At 43.7% G+C, this 27,048-nt stretch overlaps 1 protein-coding gene across 1 annotated transcript in view; it reads left to right on the top strand.

Moving 5' to 3' along the window:
* DYNC2H1 (dynein cytoplasmic 2 heavy chain 1) overlaps positions 1-27,048 on the top strand; it is a 368,188-nt gene that overhangs the window by 190,321 nt on the left and 150,819 nt on the right. The window contains exons 73-75 of the mRNA XM_045019043.1: positions 2,668-2,745; positions 3,620-3,751; positions 16,124-16,196. Of these exons, the coding sequence (XP_044874978.1) occupies positions 2,668-2,745; positions 3,620-3,751; positions 16,124-16,196 (283 nt within the window). The remainder of the gene's footprint in view (positions 1-2,667; positions 2,746-3,619; positions 3,752-16,123; positions 16,197-27,048) is intronic.

Raw genomic sequence — 27,048 nt, 5'->3', positions numbered from 1 at the left:
AAACAGGATGGTATGGTAGCATTCTTACTGCAAAATCTTTAATCTGAAACCCTGACCACAGATGCCAGTCTTCCGGGATGGGGATTGCACAGGGGACAACATCCTGGAACTTGGTCAATGTCAGAAGGACTCTAGAGTATCAGCTTCCTAGAGATGGCCAGCATGGCTCATCGGACTTCCAGGAGCCCCTGAGAAAGGAGCAGAAGAAGTGCAAATCTAAATGCCAAACAGTAACTTTTTTTTCTTGAGCAGAAGGTCACCAGCCTAATAATAGCGATCAGTATAAAAAGGGCACATTGAAGACACAAGAGGACTAGGTACGCTTTCAGCAGACAGTCCAAAAAACTAAATATCTGGTTCTAAAAAGCTGATATCCAGGGAGCTAGGCCATCACTAAGCGTTCCTATTTGTGTTCAGTCAAAATACAAAAAAACTACAATGATTTTCTTCACCCAAGATCACTGTAAATATACAGTTTCACTCACAGCTGAATTTGCTTATTTGTTTCCCCCCTTCTACTACTAGGACGAGTTTTACGGAAGATTAAAAAAAAGAGGGGGGGGGAATTGCAATTGTTGTTGCCCTAAAATCAGCCAAGAAGTCCATGGTACTTGGACCTAGTGAAGCTGTCATAAAGTGTCTCCACTCCATCTGCTATGTTATAGCCTCCTACTTCATCCTAATCCAGACTGAGAGGCTAGTTAATGATGGGTACTAAACAAGATAATCGATTCCTCCAAAATAATAGTGTTTCATAGCTTCATAGAAATTTTCTATCTCTTTGGCCTGTGCAAGAATGTGAACAGTGTTCTCCCATTGGTGTCAAGATAGTCAAACCCAAGAAAACAAGCATTATAGCTCTTCTGAAACTGTACAGAATGACCTAATGTGAGACATCCCACCATCAATGCTGATGACCCAACACTAAATAGCATATTGCACAAGGTCTCATCTAAATCTCTGGTAGATCATCCAGCAATAATAAATGTCCTTGTGCAGCGTCTGTCCAAACCAAAAGTCCTGTCTTCCCTATCTGGGATCTGTCCAGAGGGCTAAAGTCTGTCAGAACCAAATATTTCAAACTGATGGCTTCTAATTCCATGCTTCCTGGTTACAAGCACAACAGTCAGAAATGTCTCCAAAATGTATGCTGTTAAAATGCACTGGCCCATAAAGAGAAGATTCTTCCAACTTCAACTTCAAAATCATCTGTCACAAGGATAAACTCTGTTCTCCATACATTACTAGGGATTATTTTTCCTTTGGTCTGCCCAAAGTGAAGCTCATCTTCCTGGATGTGGAAAGAGACAGTAATTTACTTAAACATCATCTTTATTGATTTCCTTTCATTAGAAGTGCTTGGGTCTGCAAGCTTCTAAATACTTAATAGCCAGGCTATGAAGTACTGAAGCTTACATGGTTGCACAGAAACTAGTCCAAAAAGGGAGTCCATTCAGCACACTCTCTGGTGCTATGGTGAGCAGAAAGTGTGTGAGTCACCACAGAGGAAATATCATCCATGATGTTCTGATCAACCATGAACACCTTTGTTGAGTACTACAGTCCTGACTTTCATTCCTGTGGAAAAAAAAATCCTTTGGCAGCTAATTGCTCCAAATGGTGTTCTGTGATAGGCTGGGTCTTTATCTGGATCATACTCATGCAGCTTTAGAGTCTCTTCCCCTTTAGGAGTCCTTTCCCTGTTTGGGAACTTTATTCCACCGTTTTTGGGTCCTCCTCCTGTTTAAGGCACCTTATAAAGGTCTCGTGGGCAGCAGAGTCTTGTCAGCTGTTTTCCACTCTGTCATTCTGTAGCAAGGGCCAGCTACTCCTGAGGCACAGCAGCTTTCTTCCTGGTTGCTGTGCCTTCCTGTGACAAACATCTTCTTTTAAAGCTTGCTTTCTCCAGCTGGAGTAGGCTCTGCAAGTGTGCCTATCTGGTAACAGTTGAGCACAGAGGAGCTTGTTAGCCTTCTCCTGATTGATATGGGGGTCATATCATTACATTGTCATGTAATGGTACTCCATTACATGGTCATCTATATGACATTTTAGAAATCTTGTTCCTATATATTACTTGCTTTTCCATCCATATTCTTATTCTTATTCTTATTTTATAATTTATTTTATTTTATTTTATTATTTTTTGCTGCTTTGTATACATCAGATGTCTTAGAGAAAGGTCAGGATCCAGACTGGAACATTTCTAACCAGATTGTTTCCTTTCTCAGTATGACATCTCCTGCAGTCATCCCTAAATTGAGATAAATCCTCTGGGTTCTTCTTTAGTGGCCTTCTAATGATCCATGTGTGTCATTAATATGTTTCAGTGAGGCAATAAAACATTATTTTAAAGTTTATTTTAATGTATTAATAAAGTATCTAGATTTCAGTATTTTAGAAGTACTCATCTGCTGTGAAAATGGAAGGGGGAGGACTAAATCTAGTCAAGTCTGAGGTGCCTCTTGTATGTAATAACTTTATAAAATAGCAATAATAAACAAACATTGCTACACTATTCATAAATTTATCAATAGGATACCATTGAAAGATTCCTGTAAAGGATGTTGCCAGTGTTTTTATATCTGTTTTCATTTTGAAACTTTAGTTATTAAACAACTTGTAGGTTTGAATTTTACAAATATATAGCTTACTTTGTTTTATAAGGATTCACAAAGAGGTATCCGTGACCAAATTCCATCTTGGATAGAACAGGAACGAACTTGGCCAGTAGCGTCCCTGAAGGTATTGTCTATATGATGATTTAAATTCAATTTGAAATGGTATTGATTTATTCGAAAGTATTAATATGGAGTTGAAAATAAACTAAATATTTTCCAACATGACTACAGTTTTAGTTATTTTAAACAGTATTCAAAATTAGTTAAGAACTATTTATTACCTCTTCCAAAAAACGCAGTCTAATATGTACCCAGTTGAAATAACCATTATGGAAAGTAGAAAAATTACTTAGCATTTTGACATACAAATTTCTAGAAAGCAAAACCGTATTTTCATAAGTAGCATAAAAATTAGTATCCACAATTTTACATGCATAAATTGGGTAGCATTTAGAGGCCTGTTTGAGGTCTCTAGTGATCAAATTGGGTAGCTTCATATTAATTTGAAGTCCCAATATTTTCTTGGACTGATTTCTCTTACGACAGTCTATGTTCCCCTGCTGAAAGGAGTGAAATAAAAGTAACAATCTCTGAAGTACTGATCTAGGGCTACTCTCCTACTGCATAAAGCTCACCAGCAAGAAGGGAAGGGCTGAGAGTTCATGAGGGAGAGAAATTAACTAGCTGCAGAGCACTAGAACTGTGATACTTCAATGTTGGTTGTTTTTCACTTCCTCCTTTCTGTAGGGACCAAAAGCAACTGGGGGAGAGGGGTGGGGGTTATGAGACATTTGGATCAGAGAACAGTTGATGCGTTGAGTGAAATAAATTAGCCATGTGTGATAGAAAGGACTGAGGTGGGATGGAGGAAGGGGAAGGAACAAAAAAGATTTTAAAAAGAGAGAATAAAAATAATACAGAGAATATGTCAGGCTGGCTATAAGTTGTTGCTATTTTTTTGTGTTTTTACTGTTAAATGTGCATTATTTGCTTTGTAGATCTCTCTCCCAGCTCTATATCAGACACTCTGCTTTGAAGATGCAGATCTGTGGCGTACATTCTCTCAGAGCTCTACATGTGAACAAGATTTTCCATCCATTATTGCAAAGAATATTACCCTATTTCAACAGGTAATATTTTAATACTGAATTTTGAAAATACTTCTGTTCTCTGTGTTGAAACTCAGTTTTACTTCATGATTAAGAGATTAGACTCTGATCATGGTTTAAGAATAATTATTGACTTAAATTATGTTGTCTTCAGTGGGAGCATGATTAGTTTAGCTAATTACAATGTACTAATTTATTTTTAATGTCCATTACCATTTTACCAGGGTCTTTAATGTATGTGTTGGTGGGTTGGTACTCAAACAGAGCATCTGTTTTAGGACAGGAGATTGTTCATTAAAACATACCAGTTTCATTTTCCAGACAGGTGATACTCTCCTTTCCTTGTCACTGGTTCCTTATTGCATTATTTCTCAGCCTGACAAGCCGGATATCGTTAAATTACCCCAACATTAAACATGAAACCCCCTACATTCATGCAACATTAAGATTGCAAGTTAAGCACTGAAAGGTCAGGAAATGCAACAGTTAAGGTTGAAAATGCAACATGAACTCTGCACTTTTTTGCACAAACATCTTTATTTATCCCTCACATTAGGGAGGCAATTCGATCCAGAGAATAGGAGTATGGAAATCACAGTCAAGAGAATTGGGTTTTAGTCCTAACTCCGTCATTGGCTCACAATGTCATCTGTCTCTTAACTGTCTACCCTTCAAGTTTTCCTCTTTGTAAAATTGAGACTTTTTCACCTGCAAAAGTTCTTTGAAGTATGATAAGAAAAATCCCTGTAAGTGCTAAATATTATAATGCTACTGTCATTATTAGTTTTCAGATGATAAAATAGGATTATATATAACTTTTTCTACAACCTCATATAGAGTTGTTTATGTATCTACAATAACATACGATCATATTATAATGTACACACGGAAGAGACAGAGTTAACATTGCATTAATTTTTACTTTGATTTTTGCTTTTCTAGACTTTTAAATGTTTAATATTTTATTTTAATATTGTATTGAAATAGGGGGTTTTTTGGGTGGGAAGTTGCATTTAATTTCCAAAGATTTTTAAAGTATGAGGGGAGAGGAAATTATTCACTTCTAGCATTACAATAACAGATATAATCTGGCAAAAGTCAGATGATGCTTTATCAACATCATTAATAAAGTGTGCACATCTAGATTTACCAGGTAGCAGCTTAGCAAAGGTTTGCTAAAGTGTTTGTTAGCAGTGTATATTTTATTTATTTTCATACCTTCCAATGGGTCTATTCTCGTAGGTGCACAGGTATATGATAAATGCCTCCTGCCCTATAGAAGGTCCTCCCGCCCCCTTTCATTATCTCTCCCCACCCCCACTGCATTGTGTTTTTAAAATATTTTTTGTAGCTTAGGTCTAAAGGTTTAATGTTTTAAAATAGCAGAGCTCAATGCTGTGAGATGCTGAGCACTGCCAATGAGGTTCTGAACACATACTAAGGGTGACAAGTACCCAAAGTAAGCTTTCTGGTAGATGGTGTTGGGGTGGACTTGTAGAGGGATAAGGAGTCAGATAGTTATGTGTGATCCTAGCATGAAAATAAGGGGCTTAGCAACTATTTTAGCCTAAGAAAGGTACACCACTTCCCAATCTATGATAACTCCTTAGGCAAAGTTAGCCACTATGGAGATCACAGTCAGCTGTAACCCTCTGCAAAGAACCATACAGAACACATTCCACACCTCAGCAGTTGCTGATTCCCCAAATGTACAAAACCTACTTGTCTGCCTGTTGGGTCCCATGTTATTTGTATTGTGGTAGTGTCTGGAGGTGGAGGCTCAAATAGGTATTAGGGTCACATTGTGGTAAATAGAACAGGAGTATTTGTGGCACCTTAAAGACTAACAAATTTATTTTAGCATGAGCTTTCGTGAGCTGCAGCTCACTTCTTCGGTAAATGTTATACAGACATATAGAAGGACATGGCCCTTGCCCTGGGGAGCTTGTCAGTACACTAATGTGCATGACTTTTCTGTGTAAAGTATGTTGAGAATAATTTCAAGAGCCAACGCCATCCCTCCCACCCAGACTGGGGTACAGAAGTACACACACAGGGAATCTTGTGTGCCTTAGAAATATACAGGCTGCATATAACACAAATGAAAATAGAAAACTTGATTACAGTGGATTTTCTACTTTCAATTCCTCTAAGTTGTCCTGCCACCAGATGTTGCTATGTGCAGTAAACAACAGAAACTGGATTAGCAGGAATGACACCTCTCAAAACCCTGGTCGGGTACTTCTGACAAATTAAACATCCTGCAATTACTGCCAGAGCGCACAAATCACACAGCCTTCCCTGGGTATCTCAATGAATTCATTTGTAAAAAAAATAGCCAAGTATCTAGCACAAAAAAAAAAAAAAAAGAGAGAGAGAGAAAGAAGGGGACTTTTTTAACAACAATCACCACAGAAATTAGGAATAAACTATAAACAAACCATTTAACAAAAGCTCTTATCTGAATAACATGCTTCACTCTATAATATGCAGAACAATAGTTCATATGTCCCCAACGTGTCTTCATCACAGTTTCTAGAGGATTAAAAAAAAACCTAAAGAAAAAAAACCCCGTCAAACACCAGTATGATGAGTGTAAAGGGTGTCTTTGTCTTTTAGAAAGCAGTGAAAATGTATACCAACAGTGATGGGAGAAAACACCGGCACAGAATTATTTAAGTCCCACTCAGAGGTTAGCTTCTTCCATGATGTACCCTTTAAGAAGTAGTGTACCCTGCAGTTAGACACCTGCAGGTGTCTACACTGCAGTTAGAGACCTGCAGCTGGCCTGTGCCAGCTCACTCAGGCTCACAGGGCTCAGGCTAAGGGGATGTTTAATGGTGGTGTACATATTCGGCCTCGAGCTACAGCCTGAACTCTGGGACCCTCCCACCTCAGTGAAACAGCCCTTTAGCTTGAGCCCCATGAGCCTGGGGCAGCTGGTACAAGCCAGCTGCAGGTGTTTAATTGCAGCGTAGATATATCCTTAGAGCAGAGGTTCCCAAACTTTTCTTATTGTTTACCCCCTTCCAGATCTACCAGCTGCCTGCTTACCCCCTTCCAGATTTACCAATTGTCTGTGTATCCCTACTCTTCTCATCACTGATACTTTGTGTGTTCTTCTTAATACTGCCAGTCTTTAACCATCTGTCTATATTTCACTGTTATGTACAAATATAGTTATAGTGTGACATATACAACTGGGAAAAAAACACAACCCCCTGACTAAGTTCTGAGCTCAGCTAAACTGGATAGTTGCTGGGCAACTGAACCTGCGCTGTACGGTGACTGGAGTTGAGGGCTCTGTACATCAGTGTCTCTGTGTATCTGCGTTCTCATTCATACATTACTACATCTTGAAGTAAATTAACTACCATATTTTATATAACACATTCCCACAGATTTAAAGTGTTGTCTGAACAGCCTATTATGAAAATGCAATAAATGAAATAATAAATAAAATCCAGCATTGCACAATTTCTCCCAGGTACCTCCCCCTGAGATGTCTCATGTACCACAGTTTGGGAATCCTTGGGGTACACGTAACAGTGAGGTCTGGCCCTTTCAAGGCCAGGGGCTCTAATGAACAGCTGTCCCTGTTCTGGAGGGAATCAGCTGACTCAGCTAAACTGCACCCACTGATTGGGCCAGATTCCTAGCTGGAAGATATAAATGAGGGCCCCAACTCCACTGGAGGGAGGCGGGGAGGAGTCAGAGGAGACAGAGACAAGGAGAAGGCTGCAAGGAGATTCCATGGGTTTCCATAGGCTGGTGTGGTTCAGATGATTTAATTACCAAAGTCCAGAGGGCTCCACCATCTCAGCCAAGGACAAGACTATTGCTTTTGTTATTGTTCTGCATTTCCTTTGGTTTGTGTTGGAGAATAAACAGAGCCCTGAGGAAAGGGACTATAAACTGAACTGGGCATGGGTGACTGTATGTCCCAGAGCCAGCAGTGTACAGAACTTTAAAGCATACATTATGCAGGAAGCTACCTGTGAAAGATCCTATGAAGATAGTTAGTAGGGAAGGCTCAGGTCCTCAAAGGTATTTAGGCTTCTAACTTCCGTTGATATCATTGGAAGTTAGGAACCTAAAACACGTGTGGGCTGAATTGATATGTATCAGAGCCTAACTGAGAGAGACAAGGGGAGGGGGTGAATCAACTATATGTGCTGTTTAGGGTTGGTTTTGGGGTTTGTTGGTAATAAAAACATTTTGTAATTTAGAGGTTCATAGTTAGAGTAGCTCAGGATAAATAGATTACAGGTGCTATTTATCTTAAAACCAAGCAGAGATGCTTTCAAAATTGATTATTTTAGTATAAAAACACATTCAGAACAGGCACATTAGTATAACACTTACAAAGTCAGTGCTGACTAACATACATAGCTTTATATCTGTTGAAAATTTACCCAACAGATTAGGTGTGCTCTACTAAATTCCAGCTGCAGGAAATGATGGTATAAAGAAATGATATTAGTTTGTTTTTCATGACAAACACATAGTTCTTCTTCAAGTAATGTCCCTATGGATGCTCCAATTCAGGAGTCCCTGTATCCATTTCAGGTGCACATGCACCCCATCCATTTGATTGGAGATTTTTTATAGTAGTGCCCATTTGGCCTGCACCCTACACCTCCTCATGCCCTGTGCCAAGGATATATATGGTTATGTGGGCGACCTGTCCTCAGTTCCTTTTCAACTTCCTTGGCTTGAGACAGAGTATCTACTGTTAAGTTGCCTTCTAGTCTAGTTTAGTTGTTTATTAGTGTGTAGTTTAGTTCAGCATAGTCTTTTGAAACTTTTCTTTTATTTGGAAGATATTTATTTTATTTCTCTTATTTTTCCCCTTTTTCCTAATTTCCTTCCAGAGGGTGCTGTTTTTCTCCCTTGCAGGGGTATGCCCGCATCACTGGATTCAAGCATTGCCTTACTTGCTGGGATGCTATAACTGTCAGCTGTATTAGCTGTCTGGGACATACGCTTTTGGGGGCCGGCTGTGTGCTCCAGGCTGACGGTACTAGTTACAGTTTGGGAAAGAGAGTCCAAAGGCCACCTTGCTCAGTGGCTATGATTCAGGATAGTGCTGAGACTGGGAGGGTGGTATGGGAACCTGGGCTCACCCTACTTCACTGGGTTCCAGTCCAGGGTCCTTTGAAACAGTGGCCCTCACACAGGGCTCAGGGCCTGATACCCCTAATCACTCTCCCTGGGTCATTTCCTACCCTTGTTTCAGTCCCTCCGGTGTCATAGAGTTGGATTTGGGGTGCCTGTTGCATTCCCCTCTGATCTGTCTCTTGAGTCTCTTCCGCTGGCCCAAGCTCCCCCTCAGCTCCCACAGTGATTGGACTTCCTTGGCTTGGCTATGAGGCTCTGTCCTGGCAGTGTGGAGCTTTGGTGGCTTTCCGGCAGGAAGCTGATTCACCTGATTGCTTTTCTCCACAGTTGGCCCAGACTGAACTGTGTCACTCCCTTTAAAATGCTCCCTCAGGTTGGAGCATGCCCAGCAGAGGTGGAGGGGTGTGATTTCTTGAGCCTAGAACAACTGTTTAATCGGTGCAGGATTGATAAGCTCCCTCAAACACGCACAAACATTCCTCAAAAAATTAATTTTTGTGCAGCCCTCAAAAGCAGGGCCAGGAAAAATCAAGAGATCAGACTGAAAGTCCTAATCATGGAGTGTTTTCTTTAACTTGCCTTTGATCCAGGCCAGGGGACTTGCCCTATACATCAGCCTCCAAGTGAGTTTAATGTCCTGTCCACCTTAGAATCATAGAAGATTAGGGTTGGAAGAGACCTCAGGAGGTCACTTAGTCCAACCCCCTGCTCAAAACAGGACCAATCCCAACTAAATCATCCCAGCCAGGGCTTTGTCAAGCCGGGCCTTAAAAACCTCTAAGGATGGAGATTCCATCACCTCCCTCGGTAACCCATTCCAGTGCTTCACCACCCTCCTAGTGAAAGTTTTTCCTAATATCCAACTTAGAGCTCCCCCAGTGTAACTTGAGACCATTGCTCCTTGTTCTGTCATTTGCCACCACTGAGAACAGTCTAGATCCATCCTCTTTGGAACCCCCCTTCAGGTAGTTGAAAGCTGCTATCAAATCCCCCCTCAGTCTTCTCTTCTGCAGACTAAATAAGCCCAGTTTCTTCAGCCTTTCCTCATAATTCATGTGCCCCAGCCCCCTGATCATTTTCATTGCCCTCCACTGGACTCTCTCGTATTTGTCCACATCATTTCTCTAGTGGTGGGCCCAAAACAGGACACAATACTCCAGATGTGGCCTCACCAGTGCTAAATAGAGATAATCACTTCCTTCGATCTGCTGGCAGTGCTCCTACTCATGCAGCCCAATATGCCCTTACCCTTCTGGCAACAAGGGAACACTGTTGACTCATATCCAGCTTCTCATCCACTGTAATCCCCAGGTCCTTTTCTGCAGAACTGTTGCTTAGCCAGTCGGTCCCCAGCCTGTAGCAGTGTATGGGATTCTTCCATCCTAAGTGAAGGACTCTGCACTTGTCTTTGTTGAACCTCATCTGATTTCTTTTGGGCCAATCCTCCAATTTGTCTACATCACTCTAGACCCTATCCCTACCCTCTACCATATCTATCTCTCCCCCCAGCTTAGTGTCATCCATGAACTTGCTGAGGGTGCAATCCATCCCATCATCCAGATCATTAATGAAGATGTTGAACAAAACCAGCCCCAGGACCGACCACTGGGGCACTCCGCTTGATACCAGCTTTCAACTAGATCACTGAGCCGTTGATCACTATCCATTGAGCCCGACGATCTAGCCAGCTTTCTGTCCACCTTATAGTCCATTCGTCGAATCCATACTTCTTTAACTTGCTGTCAAGAATACTGTGGGAGACCATATCAAAAGCTTTGCTAAAGTCAAGGTATATTACCCCATATCCACAGAATCAGTTGTCTCATTATAGAAGGCAATCAGGTTGGTCAGGCATGACTTGCCCTTGGTGAATTCATGTTGACTGTTCCTGACCACCTTCCTCTTCTCCAAGTGCTTCAAAATGGATTTCTTGAGGACCTGCTCCATGATTTTTCAAGGGATTGAGGTGAGGCTGATCTGTCTGTAGTTCCCCAGATTCTCCTTCTTCCCTTTTTCAAAGATGGGCACTATATTTGCCTTTTTCCAATCATCTGGGACCTCCCCCGATCGCCACGAGTTTTCAAAGATAATGGCCAATGGCTCTGCAATCACATCAGCCAAACTCCCTCAGCATCCTTGGATGCATTGCATCTGGCTCCATGGACCTGTGCATGTCCAGCTTTTCTAAATACTCCTTAACCTATTCTTTCACCACTGAGGGCTGCTCACCTCCCCATACTGTGCTGCCCAGTGCATCAGTCTGGGAGCTGACCTTGGTATCACATTCTCCCAGACCTTCAAAGGAATAATCATCAGAAGGTACTGGGAAGGTTTCTAAGAACAGGAGTTCTAGTTCTCCTTACACAGAGCCTGTTTTGAAGAAGTCTCAATCTCCACTAAAACTGACCATTTCTGAGCCCTCAGGTCCCTTGTTGGGTATCATTGGGGTTCCAGGTTCCTCTGGTACTGAGACTGCCTCCAAAATCCTGAGTTTATCTAGGAGCCACGACTCCAAGCATGCTTTGGTGCCTAAACCACCTTCAATTCTGTCTGAGCATGATCGAGGCCGCAAGGAGAAACACCCCACTATCAGCAAGGCCACGCCGACTTATACAACCTTTTGTACCTAGACATATGACTCCTTCAATATCATAGAAGTCTAAGGATTCCATATTAGACCCTCTTCAAGGCAGTCTGCATTGGTACCAAAGTCCACAAAGGGCTAAGTGAAACAGATTCCTTTCTGTCTTCTTTGACTCATCTGGTACCGCAGGAGTTTAGATGCTCCGAAGATATCTATGTCTCCAATTAATCAGAGTCTCCCCTTCTAAAAGTACCAAGTGCCTCTCAATATCAAGGTTGTCATGGTCACTGGAACTATAGATCTCTCCAGTACAGCTTGATTGCCCAGCACTTGCCATTCCACATCTCCCTTCTCAAGACATGAGTTCGTGCTCTCCATTAGAATTTCAGAATTCTTTACCTCAAGGCTTGGATACTCCATGGCTCTTGGGATTACAAACTTCCTGTTCAGTTTACCTTCAGAAATGGAAGATTCCACCACTGGTTTGTCCTCTGGCATCTTTTGTCCATCCACTCTTCCCCCTCATCTTGACTATCTGTTAGAATTACCAGATGACTTTAATTGGAGTACAGTTGGCAGCTTTCACGGCCTTCCATTCTTCCATTGAGGGGTTTTTGGTGTTTGCTCACCCCACAATGATCAGATGCATTAAAGGATTGAGGATCCTTTGGGATTTAAACTTTGTTCTTAAGTGCCTTATGAAACCTCCCTTTGAACTGATGGCCACCTGTTCACTTCTTCACCTATAAATTAAAAAGACTTCTTGGTGGCCATCACTTCTGCCTGAAGAGTTGGGAAAATGAGGGCTTTAATGGCAGACCCTCCCTATACAATTCTTTTTCAAAGGCAAATTTTCATTATGATTGCATCCTACATTTTTACCCAAGGTATTGTCCGAAGTTCACATTAATCAAGTTATTCAACTCTCAGTTTTCCCCCCAAAGCCACACCATACCAGGGAGGATGCAGCTTTCCATATGTTGGAAATCAGGAGGGCATTAGCCTTCTATTTAGACGGAACAAAATCATTTAGAGCATCTCCCAGGCTGTTCATTTCAATTTCTGAGAAATATAAAGGGGCTGCAGTCTCCACCCAAAGACTTCTGAGGTGGATTTCTAGTTGTATAACTTCTTGTTATGAATCTTCCGGTGTACAACCTCCTTCTAGTGTGCTAGCTCATTCCACGAGATCTCTGTTCATCTCTATAGCACTGCTTAAACATGTTGTCATTGTTGAGATCTGCAAGGTGGCTATTTGGTCCTCAATTCATATCTTTTCTAAGCATTGTGCATTGGTTAACTCTTCTAAATCAGATACTGTCCTCAGGACTGCAGTATTGTCTTCAGTACCGGACTTGCCTCAGAAGCCACCTCCTTCTGCTGAGAATACTGCTTGGAAATCACCTGAAGGGGAGCATCTAGAGGGAAACTACTCAAAGAACAAACAGAAGTTACTCACCTTATCAGGGCCAGCTCTAACTTTTTTGCTGCCCCAAGCAAAAAAAAAAGAGCGCCGCCCTACTGTAACCCCCCCGCGAGTGCTGCGCCGCCGACCCCCCGTGCCACGCCACCGAAGCCCCCGCCCCCCTGAGCGCTGTGCCGCCGAAGCCCCCACCCCCCCAGCACTGCACCGCCGAACCCCCTGTCCCCCTGAGCGCTGCGCCGCCAAAACCCCCGAGTGCTGCGCCGCGCAAGCCCCCGCCCCTCCTGAGTGCTGCGCCGTGCAAGCCCCAAGCCCCACCCCTCCCGAGTGCTGCACCGCCCAAGCCCCCCCCCAGCGCCATGCCACCGAATTCCCCCCCCCCCGAGTACCCTGCCGCCCCACCCCAAGGTGCCGCCCCAAGCACGTGCTTGGTCAGCTGGTGCCTGGAGCTGGCCCTGCACCTTATGCAGTAAATATAGTTGTTTGAGATGTGTCCCTATGAGTGCTCCATTACCAGCCCTACTTCCTTTCTGCTTTGGAATTTCCTGTGTGGGACTTTGTAGTAGAAAAGAAACTGAGAGCAGTTTGCCCACATAGCTCTATATATCCTTGGTACAGGGCAGGAAGAAGTGTAGGGTGCCTATGTGGGCTGAACAGACACTGCTGTGATGGGTTGGATAAGAGAAACCCCCTGGGAGCTGCCACCCATTGTGCCAAGACTACTTATACCCCTGCTTTCCCTGCCAACTCGGGACCCCAGGACCCTGTCTTGTTGAGCCAAACTCTCCCCTCTGCTCCAACAAAGACCGAGGTCTGAATTACTTGCCCCAAAGCTGCAGGTTTACCTGAAAGCAGCTAACAGTGTCTTTAACACTCAGATGCCTGAGGGATAGCTCAGTGGTTTGAGCATTGGCCTACTAAACCCAGGGTTGTGTGTTCAATCCTTGAGGGGGCCACTTAGGGATCTGGGGAAAAAAATCTGTCTGGGGATTGGTCCTGCTTTGAGCAGGGGGTTGGACTAGATGACCTCCCTAGGGTCCCTTTCAACCCTGATATTCTATGATTCTATGCCCAACTCCCAATGGGGTCTAAATCCATTTTACCCCGTATAAAGCTTATACAGGGTAAACTCATAAATTGTTCGCCCTCTGTAACACTGAGAGAGATGCACAGTTGTTTGCTCCCCCAGGTATTAATACATACTCTGAGTTAATTAATAAGTAAAAAGTGATTTTTATTAAATACAGAAAGTAGGATTTAAGTGGTTCCAAGTAGTAACAGACAGAACAAAGTAAGTCATCAAGCAAAATAAAATAAAATGCACAAATCTGTGTCTGATCAAATTGAATACAGATAATCTCACCCTCAGAGATGCTTCAGCAAGTTTTTTCCGCAGACTGGACACCTTCCAGGCCTGGGCACAATTTTTTCCCCTGGTACAGCCCTTGTTCCAGCTCAGGTGGTAGCTAAGGGATTCTTCATGATGGCTCCTCTTCTCCCTTTGTTCTATTCCACCCCTTTATATATCTTTTGCATAAGGCGGGAATCCTTTGTCCCTCTCTGGGTTCCCACCCCCTCATTCTCAATGGAAAGACACCAGATTAAAGATGGATTCCAGTTCAGGTGACATGATCACATGTCACTGCAAGACTTCATTGCCCACTTGCCAGCGCACAGGTATACAGGAAGACTTACAGGTAAAACACACCCATCTGCAGACAATTGTCCTGGTTAATGGGAGTCATCAAGATTCAAAACCACCATTAATGGCCCACACTTTGCATAATTACAATAGGATGATCACAGTCAGTAGATTATAAGCTTTGTAATGATACCTTACAAGAGACATTTTGCATGGAGCATATTCCACTTACATTATATTCACTCATTAACATATTTTTATAAAACCATATAGACTGCAACGTCACACTGCTACCAACAATCTCTAATCAGAGGCACAGGGGACACGTGCACCTGACATGGCGCAACCCTAGAGACATGCATGTAGAAGAAATCCAGTTATTGCACAAGATGAGTAACCTCTGCATGCTAAACTCTGCTCTAAGAAATCAAAGGGCAGTAAGACTCTAATGTTAGAAGCTAAGAAGACATCCTTTTCAGGTGGAAATTAGCAGAAGTAAAGATAATCTTGGAGTTTGTCACTCTAGCTACCCACATAATGCACTTCCTTTACAAGCAGTTCCAGCCTTTCAGGTGTGTAATGGGGTTCACTATGCACTACTAAGGCGCCTCCTCATGAACGCATCGGGGGAATAGCGCTGCCCGATTTGACACCCCTTCCCATGTTTCGTTCACGCTCCAGAGGTGCAGTGCTTCTTCTTTGTGACTCAGGATGCTCTCCCTCTTTGTGGCTTGGCCCTCTAGCCAGCTCACTATAGTTTTCCCTTCCACAAAAGTCTCATTGAACTGACTGTTTGGGTATGATTCCCAGTCCTCCAAATCAAGACTATGCCCCTTATGCGGTGGCAGGTAGGGACCCTGGGCCTGCCCTCTACTTCGGGTTCCAGCCCAGGGACCCTCAAATCAGCGACTAAGGTATGCACTGTCCCAAGCCTTGCTGTCATTTCCCTGGATGTTTTCCTACTATGTATCTATCTGGCTTTTGCTCCACCACCCTGCTGGGTAAACCCTTCTTTGAGGGCCAGGATCCCAGGGCTTCTACTGGCTCCCTGGATTTCTTCCTTTCCCTCTCTAAGCCCAGAGAGTGACTGAAGGCTTCCACACTGCAGCCCCTTCTGTCGTTGCTTCTTGGCCTTATACTAGCCCCGTTTGCATGTGCCCAGCTGGGCTCCATTGTCAATGAAAGCTTGCGTATCAACCCTAATTCTCTCTCAGATGTGTCCTCACAGGTTACTTACTCCCTCCTGAGCCTGTTAAGCCTCTCTGGGCTAATGTGGGGTGAGTACCCCATCACAAGGGAGAATTTAGGTGGTCCATAGTGCTTCTGTGGCTGTCTACACAGGGATGAATTGCACCCAAAAGGAACAGTTATGTTAGCTGTTTATATTTGAATTGGAATAGTTTTTTTTTACTAGATCATTTTTAATTATATACCAAAGTTGACAAACCCGTTCTGGAAAAAAACATTTAAAATTGTGATATTTTAAGAAGAATCTTCCTTCTCCCCTCAAAAGTTTTTTTTTTAAAATTGTATTATTGTAAGCCTACTGTTCAGGTTTAGAATTGTTACTATGTACTGCTCTTCTAATATACATGACTCTTACTGAATATACTTTATCTTAAGGTCCTTGTGGTCCAGGCTGTCAGACCAGACAGACTTCAGAGTTCAATGGCCCTTTTTGCATGTAAAGCCCTAGGTAAGTTTGATGGGTTTTGTAGCATATCTTTTTTTCTGCAGTATAAAATATGTGCTCTTCTTATTTTACAGTTGTAATATACGTCTTAAATCTTAGAATTTAAGAGCACAATAGGATTTGGGTTTGCTTCTTTCTAGTATATAGGGTTTTTTTTCAATACAAAAGGCTAATTACTTTTTTCTTTATACTGTATTTTTAAAATACTAGCTAAAAATCTAATTACTAAATTTATTTATTCTGCTCATCTTTACTATTACTGTACTTCTACAGGTTCTTTGGAGGGGAAGGGAGTTGATTTTGTGTCAGTTTCATTCTGCAGTATTTTCTTATAGCTTTAATTTTCCAAAACTGTGTGACGTAGCTAGGACAACCTAAGGTTTAGGTTTAGACCAGGCCTCAGTTAAGTCTGAATCTGAGACGTGTCAGAGTCATTTTTTGTGACATATGAAACTCAGCAAATTCATAGCCTTGCAACACTGCTCACTCAAGATTTGCTTTAGGAGTCTGACGACCAGTCAAGGTATATACACAGAAGAGGAATTATTATTGAGGCTGCAATGCTAGGCACTATGTATTTCTGAAAGTCACTGTACCTATTGGGTTCCGGGAAGTGGGCGGGCAGAAGCCCGCCCACTGCTAAAGGATCCCTCCCCCCAGCCTAAGGGGAGGATCTACAGGACCTCAAAACCCAACTGAGTTTGGGGGACAACTAATAAAAGAACAGGGACAGGAGTACGGTCAGAGGGTCAAAAGAAGGGAGCCTGATGGGGACACCCAGCAGAGAACCCCAGACAGCGCCCACTGCTCCTCGAAGGTGTCAAGGGAGCCAGTGGACGCCGCCCAGAGGAACTCTGCCCGGATACATGAACGGACAGAGGATTGGAAACAAGCCCCATAGTCACAGGAGTCTCCATTGGCCAACCTCCTCTCCCTGGTTTTGTAGATGGCCGTTTTAGCCAGGGCTAGGAGGAGGTTGACCAGGAGGTCCCGTGACTTTGTGGGGTCATGGATAGGGAGTGCATAGAGAAGGAGGTGACGGGAAAAGTACAGCCAGAAACGCAACAGTATGTTCATGAGGAGCCGGTATAGGGGCTGCAACCTGGCGCACTCTAAGTAAACGTGCGCCAGGGTCTCCCTCGCGCCGCAGAAGGGGCAGGTGTCTGGGACAGGGGTAAACCGTGACAAATACACGCCCGTGCTTATGGCCCCATGAAGGAGCTGCCAGCTGATATCCCCGGCGGGCCTCGGGACCAGGGTGGAGTATAGGCTGGCCCACCGGGGCTCCTCACCCTCCAGAGGTGGCAGGAGGTCCCGCCACTTTGTGTCGGGGCGGGACACGAGGGTGAGGAAGTGAAGGGTGTGGAGCACGAGCGTGTATAGATGTTTCCTTGGCGCGGTTTGGTAGCGGACCGTCTGCAGATCGTGCAGCCGGCTTGCGGAGAAGGGGTGGGGGGGGCGGTTGAGTCCACGGGGCAGGGGCCCGATGAAAAGGTCCAGAGGGCCCAGGGTGGAGGGTGGGCGGGGCATGCCCTCGTGCAGGACCTGGTCGAGGTAGGCCCGAGCAGCGGACGGCAAAGTGGCCCTCACCTCCTGTAGTACGCGCCAGAGAGTACAAGGCCTAAAGAGCCCCATATGCCGAGCGAGCGTCAGGGGATCCAGCCAGTCTCCCCGGTCGTAATCCAGGAGGTCTCCGACCCTGGTAACTTCTGCCAGGACCAACCTCTAGCGCACCGCGGGGGACTCCGCCACCTGCACACGGAGCTGGGGGGTTGTGTAGCAGGGGCTCCGCAAGGAGATCTGCCCCCTTGAAAGTCACTGTAGCAGGGCAATTGCCCAGCTCCTGAAAAGGGTAGGCTGATTGGGTGTGGCTGCAGCTGTGACCACTTTGCCAATCAGGCCACAGCTGTCGCTGATAAAAGGGCTGAGGGTGGAGCTGGGTCAGTATCGAGAGAGAGAGAGAGAGAGAGAGAGAGAAGGACCTAGCTGCCTGAAGGAGCAAGGGTACCTGAGGTGGAGCACTGCTGGGGAAAGGCAAAGTAGCTGGAGAGCTCCAGCCTGGCAACTCCCCAGGCTGAGGACTTTGTTAAGGCCTAAGAAGGTACTGGGGCTGCAGAGGGGCAGCCTGGGGCTAGCAGAGGCAGCTGGTCTGACCCCCTCGCCAGTGATGAGTGGCCTTTACAGATTGCAGTTTGCCCCAGTGAGAGGGGGCTAGATGACGACTGACAGTAGCTACTGAGGCAAGGTGGAGGTAGAGGGTTGGGGGTTCCCCTGGGAGGGAGACCCAGAGTGGGGGTACTGCGGAGGGCAGAACCCCGAGGTAAAGGGCACCAGGGTCCAGGAGAGACATGGGGGCCCTAAGGCAGGTGAGATACTGGCCAGCAGAGGATGCTCTGGGCTTGACAAGAGCTAATTCCCAGACGACCAGCAGGAGGTGCTGCACCGGTGAGTCTTCGCTCTGCTACAGTCACCCTTTGGCCTAGTAAGCTTAAGGGAAAAGATGCAATATGTGATGTAGAACACAATGATGGGAGTGGTGACGGTAGCAGTAACACAAAATTGCATATAATCTTAAGTGTACAATTTGGAGTCTTCAAAGCTTTCATTAACAAGAAAAGAAGATGAACTACTAATGAATCTCTAACAGTCTATTTACTTCCTTAGCCGTTATCACTAGGCAGTTTACCTGGGTGTCACAGTGCTAGCGGAACTTGAGAAGGGATTTGAAGGAACACCAGGGCAATGGCGGTGCAAACCCGTTTGTGCAGGTTCCACGCATAAAAGGCAGCATGGAAAAAACTGTTTGTGAGAGACGTTGACAGGCAGATGAGAAAGGCTGCTGTTATTCATAGGGGAAAGAGGACAGCTTACATCATGGTGAGATAAGAGATTGGATAAATAGCAGGGAGGGGCTAAATTGTGAAAGATTTAAAAATAAGGACTAAAGTTTGTGTCTGATGTGAAGGTAAAAAAGGGAGCTGGTAAAGGGACTCAAAGGCAGAGGCACGACATGACTGAAATAATGCTGCAGTGTTTTTGTAGATTGGCATTTTGCATGGATTGGTAGTCAGCAGTTTGGAATGTCAGTCCAGTAGCTGTTGAGCCATATCTAAAAAATACAGCAATGCCCTTCACTGTTTTCTGAGTTTCTGTGAAAGGCCTACCTATTGCCTATTAATATACGTCAACAACAGCTTCTTTCAGCCTGTAACATTTTAGATTATGAAGAACAACTTGGCATAGTTAGTATACTGCAAAGGTCCCATATTTTGTAAAAAATTAGCATTCTTCTTCTCTGGGTGTATAATGTCTCGTCCACTACACAGTTATGTCTCAGTTCTTTATGCCAGCCCTGGATTTGCGGGAATATGTTCTTGTCTTTTGAGTTTGATAAAACTCATCATTGTGGCTTTCAACAGATTTTAACAATTTTCATTTTGTTTATTGACCCAGAACTTGAATTTGCTTAGATTTGGTGGGCCAAATTTTGACTAAAAGGTGCAATAGTGATGTCTGAAAAAACGTTTTAATGATCTTGTAAGTCTATTTGCAGGTACAAATGCTGTTTTTGTTTTTTCACTCTTATGAGCATTTGGCCTTATATGCTTTAGCATGCTAAACAGTTTAGACTAGACATTGGCTTGCATAAGAGTTGAAAACTCTTAATTCCTTGCTTATATATCATATTCTTTTGAGAAAATTATAATTATCATTCTTTTTTAGCATTTTTCATGTCAAAATGTGAAATATCAGCTTATTATTAATACTACTTCTTATGTGTAAGAATAAGTATTAATAATAAGTCTTCAGTTTAGAGATTGACTGACTGGGTTAAGCATGCCCACAAAGGTCACAGAAACGGCTAATAAGCCAAAGACCATGGTGCCTTCCAGGCACCTCTCATATAAGCTTGGAAACTCAGATGCAGCCTACATCTGCCACTTCTTTGCCATTGTGAACAACTATTCACATTAGCTGTCCTATGAGCATGGGAATTTAGGCCTCTGACCCATGTTTGTTGGTTTTTTATGGTGGCATTATTGTTTTTCTTTGTCTTGCTTCCTCTCTGTGGAGATTAGTCATTCAGTCGAATCCTGCTCCAAGAGAGCAAACGATGCCAGTATCTTTAATTGGAGGGTATTAGCCTACCCTGTCAGAGGTCACTACTGGCCAAGTAATAGGGTGACCAGATGTCCCGGTTTTATAGGGACAGTCCCGATTTTTGGGTCTTTTTCTTATATGGGCTCCTATTACCCCCCACTCCCTGTCCTGATTTTTCACACTTTCTGTCTGGTCACCCTACCAAGTAATGTCCACCATGACAGTGAATAGACAGGCTGAAGCCAGCTCCCCAGTGAAAGTATCTATATATGTTGGCAGAAGTGCCCAGTGTGGTTCTTGGCATGAGTAGAGCAATGTCCACCAGAGACCAGGACAAAAATCAGACCTCAACTTTGACCCAATGTTATCCATCCTGAGCCTGAGTACTGCTGTAAAATTGAATCTGCTGCCTCCACCCTGGTAACGCAGATTTGGGTATGCAATTCTTCATGCTGACAAACCGGTGGTCTTCAGGGATGTCCCATCATGCAGTGGATGGGCATTCTGATGCTGAAATTCCATCTGCATTTAGGTAAGAACATAAGAACGGCCATACTGGGTCAGACCAAAGGTCCATCAAGCCCAGTATCCTGTCCTCTGACAGTGGCCAATGGCAGGTGCTCCAAAGGCAATGAACAGACAGGTTATGATCAAGTGATCCATGCCCTGTCACCCAATCCCAGCTTCTGGCAAACTAGGGACTAGAGCCTAGGGACACCATTCCTGCCCATCGTTGCTAATGGACATAGATTCATGGAAGATTGGTCCATCAATCTAGCTCCCTTTTGAACCCCATTATAGTATTGGCCTTCACAACACCCTCTGGCAAGGAGTTCCAGAGGTTGGCAGTGCACTGCGTGAAAAATACTTTCGTTTGTTTTAAACCTGCTACCTCTTAATTTCATTTGGTGGCCTCTTGTTCTTGTATTATGAGAAGGAGTAAATTACACTCTATCATATCCTCCCTTAGTCACCTCTTTTCCAAACTGAAAAGTCCCAGTCTTATTAATCTCTCCTCATATGGAAGCCATCATCTGCAAATTTTGCCACCTCACTGTTTACCTCTTTTTCCAGATCATTTATGAATATGTTAAATAGGATTGGGCCCAGTACAGATAGATCCCTCTGGAACACCACTATTTACCTCTCTCCATTCTGAAAACTGACCATTTATTCATAGAATCATAGACTTTAAGGTCAGAAGGGAACATAATGATCATCTAGTCTGACCTCCTGCACAATGCAGGCCACAGAATCTCACCCACCCACTCCTGTAACAAACCTCTAATCTATGTCTGAGCTATTGAAGTCCTCAAATCGTGGTTTAAAGAGTTCAAGGTGCAGAGAATCCTCCAGCAAGTGACCCATGCCCCACATTGCAGAAGAAGGCGAAAAACCCCCAGAGCCTCTGCCAATCTGCCCTGGAGGAACATTCCTTCTTGACCCCAAATATGGTGATCAGCTAAACCCTGAGCATGTGGGCAAGACTCACCAGCTAGATACCCAGGAAAGAATTCTCTGTAGTAACTCAGATCCCACCCCATCTAACATCACATCACAGGCCATTGGGCATATTTACTGCTAATAGTCAAAGATCAATTAATTGCCCCAAAATTAGGCTATCCCATCATACCATTCCCTCCGTAAACTTATCAAGCTTAGTCTTGAAGCCAGATATGTCTTTTGCCCCTGCTGCTCCCCTTGGAAGGCAGTTCCAGATCTTCACTCCTCTGATGGTTAGAAACCTTCATCTAATTTCAAGTCTAAACTTCCTGATGGCCAGTTTATATCCATTTGTTCTTGTGTCCATATTGGTACTTAGCTTAAATAATTCCTCTCCCTCCCTGGTATTTATCCCTCTGATATATTTATAGAAAGCAATCATATCTCCTCTCAGCCTTCTTTTGGTTAGGCTAAACAAGCCAAGCTCTTTGAGTCTCCTTTCATAAGACAAGTTTTCCATTCCTCGGGTCATCCTAGTAGCCCTTCTCTGTACCTGTTCCAGTTTCAATTCATCCTTAAACATGGGAGACCAGAACTGCACACAGTATTCCAGATGAGGTCAAATGAGGCTTACTGGCCTGTAGTTGCCAGGTTCACCTCTGGAGCCCTTTTTAAAAATTGGCGTCACATTAGCTATTCTCCAGTCATTTGGTACATAAGTTGATTTAAATGATAGGTTACAGATGACAGTTAGTAGTCCTGCAATTTCACATTTGAGTTCCTTCAGAACTTTTGGGTGAATACCATCATGTCCTGGAGACTTATTACTGTTTAGTTTATCAATTTGTTCCAAAACCTCCTCTAATGACACCTCAATTTGGGGCAGTTCCTCAGATCTGTCACCCAAAAAGAATGGCTCAGGTTTGGGAATCTCCCTCACATCCTCAACAGTGAAGACTGATGCAAAGAATTCATTTGGTTTCTCCACAATTGCCTTATCGTCTTTGAGTGCTCCTTTAGCATCTCAATCGTCCAGTGGCCCCACTGGTTGTTTAGCAGGCTTGTTGACTGAAGTGAATGAAGTAAAAGCAGAACTTCTTCTTTGAATAGTATCCCTATAAGGGTGATCCACTGTGTCTGTATCACTATGCTGCTAATTGGAGAACTTTGGTAGCAGTCCATCCTGCCCAGGCATGCACTGCTCCCCTCCTGCCAAGAGGCTACCCAGCATGCAAGGCAATCTCTCCTCAGTCCCTTCTAACCACCCCCTGGCTAGAGACCCAGCTAGAGCTGTCCATTCATGAATCGTTAACTCCCTTTAGAATTGCTAATTTTAGCTTCCCTTGAAGCCTTTTTTCTTTGTTACTTCCTTTTTATTGTTGTTTAGTCCTGCCTTAAATAAATAAATAAATTAAGAAAGGTCTTGCCTCCTGCCAACCTCTCTCAGTCCCCTTCCCCCCACCCCCCTGTCTTCAAAAAGTGCCTCAGTTGCAACTAATCTATCCCAATGACTAATGGACACTTGCAGTGCGTTCTCTGCCTGGGAGAGAAGCACAGTCCTCAAAAGTATGGCAACTGAAGCCCCGGTCCAGGAAAGACAAAGAGCAAAGACTCAAAATCCTACTCATTGATTCGGCCCTTCAACCCCTGGAGTCTCAGCGGGAACTCTCACCACAATCCTCTACTTCGAAGGGAGGTGAGCCACTCATACAAGGTCTCTAAGAAAAAGTCTGTGAGTCCCCAGAACAAGCCCTGATCGAGCCAAAAATGATGTCCAGCTCCATCAGTATCATCAGTACTGATGGCACCGAAGCAGTCTAAAGCTGGTGCCCAGGACATGCACAGTACCGAGCCCACAGAGCAATTTGGACTGCCCAAAGATCTGACAGGTCTGGGCAAAGAAGCACCAGTACCATGAGGGCATGAAAAACATAGAGGATCTGCCCCAGAGAAGACTTTGTTGGTACGGACATCCGCACCAGTACCGACCCTGCTGCAGCTGGCACCAACAGACCTCGCTGCCAGGTCCACATCTCCAACCCATCAGTGCAAACCTTTTGGCCCCGACAACCACCTCCGGTACAAATGCTATCTGTACCACGGCACTGAAACTGGTATCGACGGCTGACTTCCCCAGGATGTCATAATGTTCTACAAAGGTATGTGCAGATGCCCAGGTAGCTGCTCTGGAGATTGCTGATATAGGGATACCCTTAGAGAAGGCGACAGAAGAGGAAAACAGTCTCATAGAGTGTGTGCATATTGAAAATGAGGGAGCTGCATTACGCATCTGGTAACAGAGCTTGATACAATTTGAGACCCATGAGGAGAGCTTTTAAGCTGAAATCACTGCACCTTTTGATCTATCTGCAACAGAAAAAGAGAGTCTCAGATTTTTTTGAATGCTCTTAGAATCATAGAATATCAGGGTTGGAAGGGACCTCAGGAGGTCATCTAGTCCAACCCCCTGCTCAAGGCAGGACCAATCCCCAGACAGATTTTTACCTCAGTTCCCTACATGGCCCCCTCAAGGATTGAACTCACAATCCTGGGTTTAGCAGGCCAGTGCTCAAACCACTGAGCTATCCTTCCCCCCCCCCCTTTGTTCTGTTCAAATAGAATACCAGGGCTTTCCTCACACTGAGCATATGTAGGATCGTTTCCCTATTATCTTGATGAGGTTTAGGATAAAAGGATGAAAGTTGAATAAGCTGATTTACATGAAAATCGGAAGTCACTTTGGGAGTGAACTTCGGATGTGGTCTAAGTGTGACTTTGTCAGGGAAGAACACAGTGAAGGGGGTATGCCCCCATCAGATCCTCTCTGTCCCCTATCCTTCTTACTAACGTCATGGTGATCAGGAACAGGATGAGCTAATGAACAAGTGGCCATGGATTCAAATCGTGGTCTAATCAGTCCTTTTAACATCAGGTTGAGATCCCATTGAGGAGTGGGAAGTCTGGTTTGGGGAAGGAGGTTCACTATGCCTTCGAGAAACCTCTTTATGGTCAGTTGAGAAAAAAATGATTATCCTTCTACCTGCTGGTTAAAGGTTGCAATTGCTGTTAGCTTTAGCGAGACCCCATTTCTTGAAAGTCAACAGTCCAGGACCTCCAATAGGGTGGCCGCATTTGGGGTGACTTCTAATTGTTTTAAAAAATCTGGCTAAAATGGAAATACAATTTTTAAAGAGGCTTGACATTAATTATCTACAGCTTCATTTTCTTTAGGAAAGCAGTAATGGTATCCAGAAATAAAATAAAATGTATGCTAAGCAGCACATCAGATTTCATTCTCAAGGCACTTTCCTAAAACTAAACCGCACTTGAATTCGTTCAGTCCCTTTGCATCTAGGTAAATCATAATTATTTGCCAAAACAGATATAATTAAATCTGCTATTTCTGTTTGCAACTAGAAATAGCATCAGTCTGTTGTATGCTGTTAACATTACTATCCGCAGATCCCTGATACAAGGAGTTAAAAAAATTGGGCCATGCTTACTGCTGGCATAAATTGGCATAGCTGCATTAACTTTAAAACAAAGCTGCTGTGAAAAAGTGTTTACTGACTTCACTAGATTCACACCAATTTCCATCAGCAGAGAATTTGGCTCATTGTATCTGGATGTTGTGCTTAGATGTCAGACTTTTTTCTCCTCCCCTGTTTTTTTCTTTACTCAGGACAGTTTCTCAGAGATAATGGCTCTGTAATCCTGACCTTTTAACTTTTTAATTGCCTCAGCCTGCAACACCACAGGCAGATTTGTATTATGGGTTTGGGATCTCATATGCTGCTTTTGCTCCTGTTGTACTTCCTCAGATCATCATACATCTTCACAATGGCTATGTAATCCCTTAGCACTGTTGCGCCAAATTCGTTTTTCTTTCCATTTTTGTCACATCTGCAAACTGAGCACTTGAAACTTCTGCAAAGACTTACTAATCTGGTGATGGTCTTGGACTCTGGGTTCCTGGAGTGTCCTTCTCCCCTTCTTGAAACCTATAAAAACTAATATAGTCTTTTTCAATAACACTAGCTGTGAATGGGGACAAATTGAGTTCTCTCTAAAGCAACCTCTTACAAGAATCCTGTGAGGTTCCAAAGGTGGATACAAAGGTCTTCAGTTCATCTCCAGGTCAGTACTCCCTTCCAACTCTATGACCATTTCTCATAACACCATGAAGATAGTTAATAGTACTCTCTATTGGATATTTGACATTTTTTACCAGTTTCTCATGGTGATCATTCACTTAACCTTCTTTCCAGGTCAACTTGTCACACCCATCTGACACTATAATTTCAGAACTTAGTTCTCACTACAATGTGATGGGTCATATATGTTACTTGTTTCAGGTGTCAGTTTTATCTTCTGACTCAGCATTTGATAGTGCTCACATCAAAGTGTGATCTTTTGGTACCTCCATCTTACATTCATCTATTAAAAAGCACTGTGGTGGGCTGTAGGTGTGCCTCCTAGAGTGCATCCTTCTTCCTATCAGGAGACACTGAACTACTTCACAAAACACATTTCCAAAAGTCACGCACCCTTCCCCAATTCCCATTATATTCATCAACATGGTGACTGGTGCAAAAAAGGCTAGAACATTAGATCTGATCTGTCCTCTGCAGCCATACAACCTCATCTGAGTCTGTTCCTTGTTGGCTGGGTCACTGTGCAACCTGTGCAGGCATTGCTTTTCTGAGCACAGATATATAGTATATGTAAAATTTCCTTCTCAACTGGTGAATCAGTCTTCAGTCCTGGTAGGATTCCCTTTGCATTCCCTCTGAGCTCTGGTAATAAATGAGGTGGTGGTCTTTGCACTGCTGTTTGACCAGCTCCTTCAGTTCTTCAGAACCCTGGAATCCAACCCTCAATTCCATAGATGCCAGTCTCCAGGAGCAGGGAGTACATCTAAAGTAACATTTCATGCTGTGACACCTGGTTCTTAACAAAAGTAAAAGCATATCTTCAACCATTTGGACCTATCGTGTGAGCTTTTGCAAGACTGACAAATCACACAGAAGTGATGTATGTTGTTAGAAAGCAAAAAATGAAAAGCAATTGACTCCTTTTGAAAGGCAAAGCTATATGTTCCTGGGGAGAAATTCAATTATCTTCTCCGAAGATCAACAACTCAAATGAAGGAAACTGTCAGAATGGATTGTCTTAGCCATCAGTCGCTGGCCCCAGGTGAACAGCGTTTGAAGTTTTTCACTGAATTTATCATCTGCACGGCATACAGTCAATAGATTTTCTCACATCAAGAAATAATACAAAGCTTCCCTGCATTTCCCTCTCAAAACTT

This window comes from Mauremys mutica, chromosome 1 (genome assembly GCF_020497125.1).
Source record: "Mauremys mutica isolate MM-2020 ecotype Southern chromosome 1, ASM2049712v1, whole genome shotgun sequence".
Lineage (NCBI taxonomy): Eukaryota > Metazoa > Chordata > Testudines > Geoemydidae > Mauremys > Mauremys mutica.
The sequence above is the reverse complement of the archived record's forward strand: the minus strand, read 5'-3'. Positions and strand labels throughout refer to the sequence as shown.